Here is a 16,598-nt window from a genome sequence, read left to right as displayed (position 1 = left end):
TCTTAGAAATTATTTCAAGGACCAAAGAGGACACACAGGATTTACTGCCAATAAGAGACTTCAATGATTTAAATGGAGAGGTAATTACTTGATTTATGGGATAACGAGGAAGAAGGGACTAAGTGGATGGTTGTTTCAGACAAGCACAAGCTTCTGAATGGTGTCTCCTCTTGCACTATAAATTCAATGACCGCTTACATAGAACAATACAGGCTCTTTGGCCCACAGTGTTGTGCTGACGTTTCGACCTACACTAAGTTCAATCTAACCCTTTCCTCTTACAGAGCTCTCCACTTTCCCTATGTGCCGTCTGTCTATCTGAGGGTTTCTTAAATGTCCCCAATGTATCTTCCTCTACCACCAGCACTCCTGACAGGACATTCCATGCATCCTGAAGATTCATGAACACATTTTGCACACCACAGTCCTGAGGAGACACCCGACTGCTTGGAGGTAAAGACAGCTTAAAAGAAGCAAGCAAAGGCTGTCAGCACATTTCGCAGGCCACAGCCCCAAGGAGTCACCGGATTGCTTGGAGGGGGAAAGAATTTGAAAGAAGCAAGCAGGGTCAATCAGCACATGTTGTGTTACACAGTCCCGAGGAGACACTGGATTATGCGTTAATTAGGCTCTTGGCAAAGAAGTGCAACGTATAAGCAGAGCGGCCACTGTGTGAGTGGGCCAGTGTTGGAGTGTGGAATTGAGGCTTTGATTCATAGAAACATAGAAAATAGGTGCAGGAGTAGGCTATTTGGCCCTTCGAGCCTGCACCGCCATTTAGTATGATCATGGCTGATCATCCAACTCAGAACCCTGCACCAGCCTTCCCTCCATACCCCCGATCCCTTTAGCCACAAGGGCCATATCTAACTCCCTCTTAAATATAGCCAATGAACTGGCCTCAACTGTTTCCTGTGGCAGAGAATTCCACAGATTCAACACTCTCTGTGTGAAGAAGTTTTTCCTAATCTTGGTCCTAAAAGGCTTCCCCTTTATCCTCAAACTGTGACCCCTCGTTCTGGACTTCCCCAACATCGGGAACAATCTTCCTGCATCTAGCCTGTCCAATCCCTTTAGGATTTTATACGTTTCAATCAGATCCCCCTCAATCTTCTAAATTCCAACGAGTATAAGCCTAGTTCATCCAGTCTTTCATCATATGAAAGTCCTGCCATCCCAGGAATCAATCTGGTGAACCTTCTCTGTACTCCCTCTATGGCAAGGATGTCTTTCCTCAGATTAGGGGACCAAAACTGCACACAATACTCCAGGTGTGGTCTCACCAAGGCCTTGTACAACTGCAGTAGTACCTCCCTGCTCCTGTACTTGAATCCTCTTGCTATAATTGCCAGCATACCATTCGCCTTTTTCACCGCCTGCTGTACCTGCATGCCCACTTTCAATGACTGGTGTATAATGACACACAGATCTCGTTGGACCTCCCCTTTTCCTAATTGGCCACGATTCAGATAATAATCTGTTTTCCTGTTTTTGCCACCAAAGTGGCTAACTTCACATTTATCCATATTAAATTGCATCTGCCATGAATTTGCCCACTCACCTAACCTACCCAAGTCACCCTGCATCCTCTTAGCATCCTCCTCACAGCTAACACTGCCACCCAGCTTCGTGTCATCCGCAAACTTGGAGATGCTGCATTTAATTCCCTCATCCAAGTCATTAATATATATTGTAAACAACTGGGGTCCCAGCACTGAGCCTTGCGGTACCCCACTAGTCACTGCCTGCCATTCTGAAAAGGTCCCGTTTATTCCCACTCTTTCCTTCCTGTCTGCCAACCAGTTCTCTATCCACATCAATACCTTACCCCCAATACTGTGTGCTTTAAGTTTGCACACTAATCTCCTGTGTGGGACCTTGTCAAAAGCCTTTTGAAAATCCAAATATACCACATCCACTGGTTCTCCCCTATCCACTCTACTAGTTACATCCTCAAAAAATTCAATGAGATTCATCAGACATGATCTTCCTTTCACAAATCCATGCTGACTTTGTCCGATCATTTCACCGCTTTCCAAATGTGCTGTTATCACATCTTTGATAACTGACTCTAGCATTTTCCCCACCACTGATGTCAGGCTTACCGGTCTATAATTCCACGGTTTCTCTCTCCCTCCTTTTTTAAAAAGTGGGGTTACATTAGCCACCCTCCAATCCTCAGGAACTAGTCCAGAATCTAAAGAGTTTTGAAAAATTATCACTAATGCATCCTTTATTTCTTGGACTACTTCCTTAAGCACTCTGGGATGCAGACCATCTGGCCCTGGGGATTTATCTACCTTTAATCCCTTCAATTTACCTAACACCACTTCCCTACTAACATGTATTTCCCTCGGTTCCTCCATCTCACTGGACCCTCTGTCCCCTACTATTTCCGGAAGATTATTTATGTCCTCCTTAGTGAATACAGAACCAAAGTAATTATTCAATTGGTCTGCCATGTCCTTGCTCCCCATAATCAATTCACCTGTTTGTCTGTAGGGGACCTACATTTGTCTTAACCAATCTTTTTCTTTTCACATATCCATAAAAGCTTCTACAGTCAGTTTTTATGTTCCCTGCCAGTTTTCTCTCATAATCTTTTTTCCCCTTCCTAATTAAGCCCTTTGTCCTCCTCTGCTGAACTCTGAATTTCTCCCAGTCCTCAGGTGAGCCACTTTTTCTGGCTAATTTGTATGCTTCTTCTTTGGAATTGATACTATCCCTAATTTCCCTTGTCAGCCATTCATTGAGGCTGGAGCCTTGATTCTTTGATTCAGTGAGGAGGGGTTAGGCAGCAGGTAATTTTTTTTTTCATTGTTTATTCTTTCTTCCTGATTTCATATTTAGAGCAGTGGGTATGCCAGATGGGATACTGGAATGCTCCTCTTGAGGGATGTGGGAATGTAGGGAGACCTCAAGCGTCTTTGATGACTGCACCAACAAGAAGTACATCCAACTGCAGATCATGTTAAGGAGTTGGAGCTGGAATAGGATGGACTCTGGATCATTTGGGAAGCTGAGGGATTGATAGAGGGAGGTAGTTATACACAAAGTGTAGGACACAGTTAACTAGATCCCTTTCAGGAGAGGAAAAGGGAATAGGCAGAGGTGCAGAGTAGCCCTGTGGCAGGATCTTCAGGAACAGGTATACCACTTTGGATACTGTTTGTGGGAATGATCTAGCAGAGGAAAGCCACTGCAGTCAGGTCTCTGGTTTTGAGTCTGGCTCTATGGCTCAGTAGGGAACTAGGGAGAAGAGGCAAACTGTAGTGATAAGGAATTTGTTGGTTAGGGTAACAGAAAAGAGGTTCTGTGGATGAGAATAAGATTTCCAGATGGTTTGTTACCTCTTGGGTGCCAGGGTCAGGGACTTCTCAGATAGAACACATACCACCTTAAATGGGAGGATGAGCAGCTTGATGTCATGGTTCACATTGGTACCAATGACATGGGTAAGATCAGTGACAAAGTCCTGCAAAGTGAGTTCAGGGAGTTAGGTGCTAAGTTAAGGACAGAACCTCCAGGGTTGTGATCTTAGGATTGCTACCCATGCCACCTGCTACTGAGGTGAAAATTAGGAAGATTACACAGTTTAACACGTGACTAAAGGTGCTGCTACAGGAAGGAGAACTTCAGATTTTTGGATCATTGGTCTCTCTTCCCAGGAAGGTGAGGCTATACAGAAGGGATGGTTTGCAATTGAACTAAAGGTAGACTAATATCCTAACAGGAAGGTTTTCCAGTGCTGTTTGGGGGGTTTAAAATGAGCATTGCTGGGGGTGGGGTCCAGAGTGCCAGAACAAGTAATCAAGTGGTTGTGGAGAAAGATGTTGTTGAGCCTACATACATACGAAGTCAAGAATCAAAAGGACAAGCATGATGGGATTAATGTTCTGAGTTGCATAAGTTTTGATGCAAGGAGTAGTCGAAGAAAGGCAAATAAGCTTAGGGCATGGATGAGCACGTGGAACTAAGGTATTGTGGCCATTAGCGAGACTTGGTTGCAGACGAGGCAGGACTAGTAGCTCAGTGATCCTGGGTTCTGTTGCTTTAGATGTGACAAAGGCCAAGCGGAAAATGTCACGGCAGTGCTCAGACAGGACGGACTGGAGAGCTCGTCTAGTCAGGCTTTATGGGTGGAACAGGGGAATAAGGAATGTGTGACAACATTAATGGGATTATATCATACATCACCAAACAGTCCACAGGATTCAGAGGAGCAAACTTGTAGAGAGATCACAGACTCTTGCAAGAAACATAAGGGTCCTGCTGAAGGGTCTCAGCCCAAGACGCAGGCTATACTCCTTTTCCATAGATGCTGCCTGGCCTACTGAGTTCCTCCAGCATTTTGTGTGTGTTGCAAGAAACATAAGGTTGTGGTGGTAGATGATTTTAACTTTACACATATTGACTGGGACTCTCATACCATAAAAGGGCTTGATGGGAAAGAGTTTTGTTCAGGAAATTTCCTTAATCAGTACATAGAAGTCCCAACTCGAGACAGTGTGATACTAGATCTCCTACTAGGGAATGAGACAGGGCAGATGACAGAAGTTTGTGTGGGAGAATATTTTGCATCTAGTGATAATGTCAATAGTTTCAATATAATAATGAAGAACATAGCACAGTACAGGCCCTTCGGCCCACAATGTTGTGCTGACCCTTAAACCCTGCCTCCCATATAACAACCCACCTTAAATTCCTCCATATACCTGTCTAGTAGTCTCTTAAATTTCACTAGTGTACCTCTCTCCACCACTCACTCAGGCAGTGCATTCCACACACCAACCACTCTCTGAGTGAAAAACCTTCCTCTAATATCCCCCTTGAACTTCCCACCCCTTACCTTAAAGCCATGTCCTCTTGTATTGAGCAGTGGTGCCCCGGGAAAGAGGCGCTGGCTGTCCACTCTATCTATTCCTTTTAATATCTTGTATATCTCTATCATGTCTCCTCTCATACTCCTTCTCTCCAGAAAGTAAAGCCCTAGCTCCCTTAATCTCTGATCATAATGCATACTCTCTAAACCAGGCAGCATCCTGGTAAATCTCCTCTGTACCCTTTCCAATGCTTCCACATCCTTCCTATAGTGAGGCGGTCAGAACTGGACACAGTACTTCAAGTGTGGCTTAACCAGAGTTTTATATAGCTGCATCACTACCCCGCGACTCTTAAACTCTATCCCTCGACTTATGAAAGCTAACACCCCATAAGCTTTCTTAACTACCCTATCCACCTGTGAGGCAACTTTCAGGGTTTTGTGGACATGTACCCCCAGATCCCTCTGCTCCTCCACACTTCCATGTATCCTGCCATTTACTTTGTACTCTGCCTTGGAGTTTGTCCTTCCAAAGTGTAACACCTCACACTTCTCCAGGTTGAACTCCATCTGCCACTTCTCAGCCCACTTCTGCATCTTATCAATGTTTCTCTGCAATCTTCGACAATCCTCTACACTAACCACAACACCAGCAACCTTTGTGTCGTTTGCAAATTTGCCAACCCACCCTTCTACCCCAACATCCAGGTCATTAATAAAAAGTCACGAAAAGCAGAGGTCCTAGAACCAATCCTTGTGGGAGACCACTAATCACAATCCTCCAATCTGAATGTACTCCCTCCGCCACGACCCTCTGCCTTCTGCAGGTTAGCCAATTCTGAATTCACCTGGCCAAACTTCCCTGGATCCCATGCTTTCTGACTTTCTGAATAAGCTTGCTGTGTGAAACCTTGTCAAATGCCTTATTAAAATCCATGTAGATCACATCCACTGCACTACCTTCATCTATATGCCTGGTCACCTCCTCAAAGAACTCTATCAGGCTTGTTAGACATGATCTGCCCTTCGCAAAGCCATGCTGACTGTCCCTAATCAGACCATGATTCTCTAAATGCCCATAGATCCTATCTCTAAGAATCTTTTCCAACAGCTTTCCCACCACAGATGTAAGGCTCACTGGTCTATAATTACCCGGACTATCCCTACTACCTTTTCTAAACAAGGGGACAACATTTGCCTTCCTCTAATCCTCCGGTACCATTCCCGTGGACAACGAGGACATAAAGATCCTAGCCAAAGGCTCAGCAATCTCTTCCCTGGCCTCGTGGAGCAGCCTGAGGATTATTCTGTCAGGCCCCGGGGACTTATCTGTCCTAATGTATTTTAACAACTCCAGCACCTCCTCTCCCTTAATATCAACATGCTCCAGAACATCAACCTCACTCGTATTGTGCTCACCGTCATCGTTCCCTCTCATTGATGAATACCGAAGAGAAGTATTCATTGAGGACCTCGCTCACTTCCACAGCCTCCAGGCACATCCTCCCTTCTTTATCTCTAATTGGTCCTATCTTCACTGTCATCCTTTTATTCTTCACATAATTGAAGAATCCCTTGGGGTTTTCCTTTACCCTGCTCGCCAAGGCCTTCTCATGCCCCCTTCTTGCTCTCCTTAGCCCCTTCTTAAGCTCCTTTCTTGCTACCCTATGTTCCTCAATAGACCCATCTGATCCTTGCTTCCTAAACCTCATGTATGCTGCCTTCTTCTACCTGACTAGATTCTTCACCTCACTTATCACCCATGGTTCCATCACCCTACCATTCTTTACCTTCCTCACCAGGACAAATTTATCCCTAACATCCTGCAAGAGATCCCTAAACATCGACCACGTGTCCATAGTACATTTCCCTGCAAAAACATCATCCCAATTCACATCCGCAAGTTCTAGCCTTATAGCCTCATAATTTGCCCTTCCCCAATTAAAAATTTTCCTGTCCTCTCTGATTCTATCCATTTCCATGATAATGTTAAAGGTTAGGCCTGGTCCTTGGGTTGAAATCCTAAATTGGAGAAAGGCCAATTTTGATGGTATCAGAAATGATCTGGCAAGTGTGGATTAGGACAAGTCGTTTACTGGCAAAGTTGTACTAGGTAAGTGGGAGGCCTTCAAAAGTGAAATTTTGAGATTACAGAGCTTGTACGGTCCTGTCAGGTTCAAAAACAAGGAAAACAGGTTTAAGGAACCTCAGGTCCTGGTTAAGAAAAAGGAGGTGCATAGCAGGTAGGAACAAATGAGGTACATGAGTGTAAGAAATGCAAAAGGACACTTAAGAAGGAAATTAGGGGGGCTAAAAGGTGGCATGACATTGCCTAGCAGACAAGGTGAAAGAGAATCCCAAGGGCTTCTACAGATATTATAAGAGCAAAACGATTTCAAGGGACAAAACTGGTCCTCTGGAAGATCAGAATGGTAATCTATCTGTGGAGCCAAAAGAGATGGGAAAGGTCTTAAATGAATTTTTTGCATCTGCATTGACTCGGGACATGGAGACAAAGTCTATAGTTGTGAGGCAATGCAGCAGCGAGGTCATGGACCCTAGTCAGATTACAGAGGAGGAGATGTTTACTGTCTTGAGGCAAATTAGGATGGATAAGTTCCCAGAGCTTGACAATGTGTTCCCTTGGACCCTGTGGGAGGCTAGTGCAGAAATTGTAGGGACCCTAGCAGAGATACCTAAAACATACTGGGCCGCGCATGAGGTGCCGGAGGATTGCAGGATAGCTAATGTTGTTCTGTTGTTTAAGAAAGGTTCTAATAATGTCAGGAAATTATAGGCTGGTGAACTTGACATCAGTAGTGGTAAAATTATTAGAAGGTATTCCAAAGGACTGGACATATACAGTAAGTATTTGGATAGACAGGGATAGTTAACATGACTTCTTTGCTCATGATAGGTCATATCTAACCAATCTTATAGTTATTCGAGGAAGTTACCAGGAAAGTTGAAGGCAAGGCAAGGGATGTTGTCTACATAGACTTTACCAAGACACTTGACAAGATCCCACACAGGAGTTTGGTGAAGAAGGCTTAGTCACCTGGCATTCAAAATTATGTAGTAAAATGGATTAGACACCAGCTTCGTGTAAGAAGCCAGAGAGTGGTTGTAGATGATTGCCTCTCTAACTGGAGGCCTGTAACTACTGGAGTGCCACAGGAGCCAGTGTTGTGTCTGTTGTTGTTTGTCATCTATAGCAAAGATCTAGATGATAATGTGGTTAACTGGATCAGCAAATCTGCAGATGACACCAGGACAGGGGATGTAGTGGACAGCACAGCTTGCAGCGGGATCTGGACTAGCTGGAAAAATAGACTGAAAAATGGCAGATGGAATTTAATGCAGACAAGTGCAAAGTGTTATACTTTGATAGGACCAGCCAGGGTAGGTCTTACACAGTGAACAGTTGGGCACTGAGGAGTGCGATAGAACAGAGGGATCTGGGAATACAGATCCATAATTCCTTGAAAGTGGCATCCCAGGTAGATAGGGCCCTAAATAAAGCTGTTGGCATGTTGGTTTTCATAAATCAATGTATTGGGTACAGGAGTTGGGATGTCATGTTGAACACATTGGCGAAGGGTATAGATAGGGTAAATGCAAACTTTTCCCCCGAGGTTGGAAGAGACGTCATGGGTTAAAGGTGAAAGGTGAAATGTTTCAGGGGAACACAAGGAAGAACTTCTTCCCTCAAAGGGTGGTGAGAGTTTGTAATGAGCTGCCAACACAACTGGTGGATGCAGGGTTAATTTCAACATTGAAGAGAAATTTGGTTAGGCACACGGATGGGAGGGGAATGAAGGGCTATGGTTGACAGAACTAGGCAGATTCAGCATGACCTAGATGGGCCGAAGCACCTGTTTGTGTGTTGTGGTGTTCTATGTCTCTACGACTCACCGATGCAGTTGGCTGCTGTGCTGCTGCAGCTGCAAATCTTGCCACATGGTTTATAATCGGAGAGAAATTTGTTGGCCCGTGTAACTTCACTTGAGGCAGACAATTTCGGTAGGCATCAATAATCCCCTGCACTCCTGATGAAAAATCAAACTCCATGGGAGAGAGAGAACATACTGACATCCTCATTTTAAGTTTCACAACAACATTACCTATTTTGCAGAACTGCAAATACATCAAATGTACAAAATGCATTCTTGTTTTTAGTTAGTAAACATTATATGGGTGTGACATCATAGAATAAAGCCGAATTTCCACTGATGTAATCCCCTTGCAAACAAGTAAGTAGAAAAGCAGAGAAATTGTGTCTTCATTAATTTATACCATGTGCCATTAGGAAGGCAATTTGTATGTTTAAGTTGCAAAATTGTCCTCCAATTATATAAAGACCATCTCAAGCATTATGTCTAGTCTCTACTCAGTTGTAACTGAGGGAATGCATCGCTTATTAGGACAATGAATGTTGAATATGAAATAAAGGGGTCTAGGCCTGTACTCTCCAGAATCTGGAAATAAGTTGATGTTATTGAAATGTACATAATCCATGCAGGGTAGCTGCAGAATTAATATTTCCCCTTTCTGGAGTATCTAGGGATGAGGGCATAATCTCAAAATAAATGGGTGTCAAGATCCCCACTAGGTCTTGCTCAGGTGTGGGGCAGTAGGGAGGAGGATTAATCATTAAGAATACATAAAAGAAGGATTTTTTTAGATATATTAAGGCAATCTAAGCATATCGAGTAAGTGCAGGGATGTAGTATTGAGGTAAATTATTAGCTACGATCCTATTGAAGAGTAGAGCAAGAATGAGGGGAGGGCAAATGACCTACTCCTACCTCCACTTCTTAAATTATGTTCTAATGTTTCAAAATATTGCAATATTGTTGGCCTGTCCTTCAAAAATATTCCTTAATGTTGAAACTTGGTATCTTCGTATCCATGCTTTGAATAGATAAGCAGCAAACGTTAGCGCCAAATGTTATCATCATTTTGCACAAATGAATATCGCACTTTAGCATTTAAATTAGGTTATAGTTACAAATGTATACAGTAATTACATGCCTGTTCAAAGAATGCTTATTTCATTAAGAAATATTTCATTTTTAAATTTGTGCTTTGGGATGCATCATAAAATCCAAATTCTATCAATGTATCTTCTGAAGCATTCGTCCATTGTAATAAATACTGCACATCTTTCACTGCTCATGCTGAATAGTTAAAAATTAAATTGCAGGACTTTAAAATATCTCAGCCTTCACAACAAATTAATAATTAGCATCATTGTGAAAGTTCACTTATTAGTGAAGGCAGTTTTAAAAAGGTATTGAAAAAAAAACAAAGGAAATGCCATACCTGCACAGAATGGATTTGTAGGATTAAAATTGAGTGGAAATTCATGCGATACCTAAAGGTAAATGCCCAATGCAAACTATGAATTTCACACCAAACAAAGTAACTTTTTTTTTATTTCTTTCATTAATCATTCCATAATTACCTGCCAATTAGGAGGTATCTGAGCTCCAAATCCAAATGCAGGGAACAATTTGTCTCTGTTAAAAATAATTATCAAAAACATGTCATTAACATAGAACACTGAACAGTACAGCACAGGAACAGGCCATCCAGCTGATAATATTGTGCCAAACCAGCGAGAAAGTAAGTAAATCAAAAACACCCAAAGACAAATCCCTCCAACCTAAACCATGTCCATGTCCCTCCATCTTCCTTACATCCATGTGCCTCTCCAAACATCTCTTCAAAGCCTCTAATGTATTTACCTCTACCACCATACAAGGCATCCACCATGTTCTGAGTAAAAAACTTACTATTCACATCCCCCCTCAATCTATCTCCTCTCACCTTCAATGCATGCCCTCTGGTGTTAGACATCTCAACTCTGAGAAACAAGTACTCTCTGTCTACTCTATCTATGCCTCTCATAATCTTGTAAACCTCCATCAGATCTCCGGTCAGCCTCCGGCACTCCAGAGAAAACAACCCAAGTTTATCCTGCCCCTCGTGATAACACATACCCTCTAAATCAGTGCCCTCTGCATCTCCAAAGCTTCAGCATTCTTCCTATAGCGGGGTGACCAGAACTGTATGCAATTCTCCAGATGTAGTCCAACTGGGGTTTTATAAAGTTACAACATAACCTCCCAACATTTGAACTCAGTGCCTCGACTAATAAAAGCAAGGATTCCATAAGCCTTCTTAACCACCTTATTGACGTTTGTAGCCTCTTTCAAGGAACTATGAACTTGGATCACAAGATCTCTCTGCTCAGCAACACTGTTAAGGATCTTGCCCTTAACAGTGTACTGTCTCCTTGCATTTGCCCTACCAAGGTGCAACACCTCAGATTTATCTGGGTTAAACTCTACCTGCCATTTCACAGCCCATATCTACAAATGATCTATATTGTGCTGTATTCTTTGCCAGTTTTCAACTGTCCACAACTCCACCAACCTTTGTATGACCTTTTCTTTTCAAATCTTTTTATTATTATTATCCAAAGTTAACACCAGTACATCGAAGTAAGCAACACTTACAACGTCTCAAGAAAAAAAACATTTTAAAGATTGAAAAAATTTTAGTGATAATAAAAAAAACCTACTAAGCAAGAAAAAGTGTGTGTGTGGGGGGGGGGGGACCCATTAGGTGTTCAACCCCGGAGCCATGTGTCATAGAAAAAGCTTAAATATCAAACCACCAGCAAGAAAAAAAAGTACCAAAAATTTAGTTAGATTGTGGAGGAAATCTATCAGTTAACTCAAATGATAATAATGAGCAAACGAACCCCATCTTTTCTCAAAATCAAATATAGGTTCAAAGGTTCGACTTCTAATTTTCTCCAAACTAAGACATAGCAGCACTTGAGAGAAGCATTGTAACAAAGTGGGAGCTGATGTATCCTTCCACTTCAACAAAATGGCCCTCCTAGCTATCAATGTAACAATTGCAATAACATGTTGGTTAGACACAAAGATACCACGGATACTTTGAGGAATTATTCCAAAAAGCACAGTTAATTTGTTAGGTTGTAAATTAATTTTAAGTGCTTTAGAAATTGTCGAAAAAACTGAGTTCCAGAACTGTTCCAGTATAGACCAGGACCAAAACATGTGCGTCAGTATAGCTGTCTCAGTTTTACATCTATCACAATAACTATCAACATTACGAAATATTTTAGACAGTCTCTCCTTTGTCAAATGGTAATGATGCACAATTTTAAATTGAATCAGTGAATGACTAGCACAGATCGAAGAAGAGTTAACCAACTTCAGAATCCGTGTCCAGTCTTCCACCATAAAAGTCAAATTGAGTTCCTTTTCTCAATCTTGTTTAATCTTAAATAAAGGACACTTATCCCATTGTAATAATAAATTATAAATTCTTCCAACAGAACCCTTCATCGAAGAGTTCATACTCATAATAGTATCTAACAGGTCAGCATCCAATATATCAGGAAAATTATTTAAATGTTTTTGTAAAACATGTCTACCTTGAACAACCTTTGTATCATTCACAAATTTACGAACCCACCCATCTACATTTTCGTCTAGGTCATTTATATACGTCACAAGTAGCAGAGGTCCCAACATAGATTCCTATAGAACTCTGCTAATTATAGACCTCAATCTTAAATAAGTCCCTTCAACCACTACCCCGCCTTCTATGCATAAGCCAGTTCTGAATCCAAATAGCCATTTTGCTGCAACCCCAATTTGCCATTGACCCCATGCATCTTAATATTCTGGATTAGCCTCTCATGAGGGACTATGTCAAATCTCTTACTAAAATCCATGTAGACAACATCAGCTCCCCTACCCTCATCAATCCCTCTTGTCACTTCATCAAAAAACTCAATCAAGTTGGTAAGGCACAACCTACCACACGCAAAGCCGTGCTGGCTCTCCTGAAATTAGGCCATGGTTTTCCAGATGCACATATATCCTATCCCTAAGAATTTTCTCCAGCAATTTCCCTACAAGTGTCATAAGACTCACTGGTCTATCATTCCCAGGATTTTCCTTTGATCTTTTCTTAAATAGAGGTACAACATTAGCCACTCACCAGTCCTTCAGGACCTCGCCTATGGCTAGAGAAGACACGAAGATACTGGTCAAAGGCCCAGCAATCTCGTCTCTTGCCTCCTTTAATAATCTGGGGTAAGTCTCTTCTGGCCCTGGGGATTTATCCATCTTACTCATTAGGAGGCTCAATACTTCCTCCTCTAAATGCCTTAATGTATTTATACACTCAGCACTGATCTCCTGGTCCTCCATATCCTTTCACTTGGTAAATACTAAAGCAAAGTACTCATTAAGTACCTCACTCACATTCTCCACATCCAAACAGATGTTCCCACCCTCTCGCTAGTTATCCTCTTGCTCATGATGTTATTAAATAAATGGATAGAAAGCAAAAATGGTAAATAATAGTGAGATAATCATAATCAAAACTCTGCCTCATCAAGAATAAAGGAGTTTTACTACCAATGCCTTCGAATTCTTTTAGGCCTTTATTTTCTAGTGAAATAGCACAAAATATTCAATCTATACAATCAGGCAGCAACTCATGATTAACAGCTATCTCAGACCGAAATCTTCCCTTATTAAATAACTTTACACATGTGCAATTTCATATGATAAAGTCTTCATCTTTATGAAACCTCAATATTTCTCAATTGAGAGGAAAAAATTAATTTGTAAATAATTGTCAGTCAATAAATCAAAAATGATGAAAGATAATAAAGGAGAGATTTTAAGATGGTAAAGACTATCATTCATCATCTCAACATTGTTGTTGGCTCTGACAAGATGTCATTGTGGGCAAAGTAAATGTAAAAAGATTAACAAAATAGTTTCATTTTAAAAAATGAGACCAAGCAACATTTATGTGTAGTGAGTGACTAATTCTTAATCTCATAGTATGGAATATTTTGCAGTTTTCTTCCCCGCCCCCTTTACAGAACATAACCACAGCTTCAGTTTCACTTTGTGTGCAAGTCCAAGACCAAGTCAAACAACATTGGTATTTTAAACAGGAAGTCAAAACAAGCTCTGGAATTCAATGCATCAGTGGAAGCAATTTTGGTAGAGGAAATTTGGCAAAACAATGATCTGAAATGTTGGTACTTTCCAACAGAATGTTCTAAAAATAACAATCTTAGTTACATATCAAAGGTACATTTATTCTGTGCTCCTAGTCTTAGATTCTATGAGAAATTATATGTGCTTTAAAAAGAAAAACTGTGCAGTATTCTACTAATGACAATTACTAGTCTGTGATCAAAAATCAAAGGTTGATAACAAGATCAACCAACCAACCACACAAAAGGGAGGCAAAGGAGCCAGCAAAATCTGACTGCCTTCAGAAATCTCTCAAATTCACAGCAGATACACCACAGGAGGGCAGCCTATCCAACTCCTGATTCGACAGCTGCACTGATTTTATTATGCACACAGGAGAAAATAAATAATTTCAACATTGTTTAAGGAAATTATCAAACATGGAAGGATCTACTAAACAGCTAAATTGCAAGTTCTAAGACAATACCTTAAGCAGGAAAGTAATACACTGCCAGGGACAATACTCAACTGAGACAATTTTAAGTGGTAATAGAATCTCAAATCCTTCACCACAACCCTCCTGCCCTAGCCCAAAAGCAAAATTTAACAAATGAAAAAGTTAATTAAAATCTGCAGGGTCATGCCTCAAAACTAAAAGACATAATATTTGGCAATCCTTTTCTATGCAGGTACTTAATCAATCATCATACTACATATAAAAAATCATCTTCATTTGGACTACAATGAATAATTGATAGTTATTCATTGTAGTCCAAATGAAGATGATATTCAAAAGGGACTTTAAAATGTATTCACACTGTATTCACATATCACTTCAGGCTTCAAATTGCGCAATAATTTATGAAAATTTCTTTGAGGAATGTCAGAATTTCATAAAATATGCAGCACAAAATGTAATATATTTAAACTGAAGCTTAATTGGTGACAGAAGTGGAGAATGTGATTGACTTTTGTTTACAGCAACTTCTCAATCACCATAATTCTCATAAGTTTACAGTGGAGATATTGTTCTGTAAGTACCTCAACTGCTGGTTAAGTGGTAACATATTTCAAATATACTGGATAAGATTAGAACACATTGGAAGCTGCATTGCAGGTTTAAGAGAAAATATATCAGATGTAATAAGTTGAAAACAATTTCAGTTTTAGTTATCGGCCAAATCCAAGAAATTTCTGTCCAAGAAATGATTATATATTAATATCTGGAAATTAGGAAGGGAAATAAATGACCAAAATACAGTAACACAAGAGCAGGGGTACACAAATCAGCCCCTCAAACAGACTTCTCCATTCAATATCCTTGTGCCTAACCTGACCCAGGGCTTAATTCCACATCTAATCACAACTAAATATAATCAAGGGACTAATTTTTGATCATAACTGAAATCTCTGCATTTTTGATCAGAACTGAAATCTCTGTATTTTCTTGCACTTGTACAGGAGTTTTAATGTGAAAGAGTGCCTACTTGAATTATATAATTTTATATTAATTGTATAAGCAGAAATCAAACATCAATGATAGTGTATTTCACTGCATTTTAAATGCATAACAATAAATAAAATGAAAATAAAACTAACTACAACAACAGGAATTCTGCAGATGCTGGAAATTCAAGCAACACACATCAAAGTTGCTGGTGAACGCAGCAGGCCAGGCAGCATCTCTAGGGAGAGGCACAGTCGATGTTTCAGGCCGAGACCCTTAACTACACATCATTTTCATTTCATTTCATTTCCAATTCAGTGCGCCAACAAAGCACAGAACTGCACTCCAATTCAGCTGTGAATGATTGTGCAGAAATGAAATTACTTTCCAGAGGGAGAGCCAACCGCCTCAGTCTGATCTTACACTTTGTGACTGTATTGAGAAAAAAAAAGGCTTTGAATCAGGTCACTTATCCCCATTCTAAGCACAAACACATGTGTGTAATCCAAACAAACCAAGAAAGGCTTCACATAATACAACCAAGCCTAACTTATAGGATAAACAAAAAGGAATGCATTACGTATCATAGTCTTGAATGATCATCCCAACAGACCAGATTGCCATCAGGTATTCGTTAAAGCCATTAGGACTAATGTAATGCAGAGAGTCAGGTTTACGAGGGTCTCCATTTGAGCCTGTGAAATCAATGCCAACCTGCAATTAAGAAGAAAGCATGCACTATAAATGACAAAATAGCATAAAGCTACCTGAATGTAAAAATAGAAATCTTAAATCTTCACTACCCTTATAGTACTCTTTTAAATAAATACCAAATTTGGTTTTAAGTTCTCCACTAAAAGTCAAGTTTTCCTATTAACAGAAACAATTAAAAGGTGCTTTACAACGAACAATAATATGATTATCGTTCAAACTTCAGACATTGTAGAAACCCATGACAGTGTGTACTGTCCTTTTCAAAGATAATTGTTTAAGCATTTATTATTCCACATAGTAAATGGAATTTTAGATAGCCTAACTAACCAGAATCCAGTTTATCAGTTAAATCGGGGAAGCCGTTTATTTGGGCCAATTCTTAACAATCAATAATGAAGAAAATAAATTTGGCATTCACTTCGTTTATTTGAGATACTATGTCACTTAGTTGGGATAGAAGATTCTGCCGAACAGTTTCTAACTAGCATCATGTACTTGTGTGGCTGTTAAGCCTCTACACGCCACTTAAAGTGAACGATTTCTAACTAGTGTCAATCGCCTAAACTTG

General features: G+C 40.5%; 1 protein-coding gene across 1 annotated transcript in view; it reads right to left on the bottom strand.

The window, feature by feature from the left end:
* Nucleotides 1-16,598, bottom strand: part of LOC140196813 (copine-3-like) — a 69,101-nt gene that overhangs the window by 5,582 nt on the left and 46,921 nt on the right. The window contains exons 11-14 of the mRNA XM_072256637.1: nucleotides 15,897-16,030; nucleotides 10,290-10,344; nucleotides 10,148-10,199; nucleotides 8,738-8,871 (exon numbers count right to left, since the gene is read on the bottom strand). Of these exons, the coding sequence (XP_072112738.1) occupies nucleotides 8,738-8,871; nucleotides 10,148-10,199; nucleotides 10,290-10,344; nucleotides 15,897-16,030 (375 nt within the window). The remainder of the gene's footprint in view (nucleotides 1-8,737; nucleotides 8,872-10,147; nucleotides 10,200-10,289; nucleotides 10,345-15,896; nucleotides 16,031-16,598) is intronic.

The sequence above is a fragment of the Mobula birostris genome, chromosome 1 (assembly GCF_030028105.1).
Source record: "Mobula birostris isolate sMobBir1 chromosome 1, sMobBir1.hap1, whole genome shotgun sequence".
Classification (NCBI taxonomy): domain Eukaryota; kingdom Metazoa; phylum Chordata; class Chondrichthyes; order Myliobatiformes; family Myliobatidae; genus Mobula; species Mobula birostris.
Note: the sequence above shows the minus strand (reverse complement) of the source record. Positions and strands in the feature narration are given on the sequence as shown.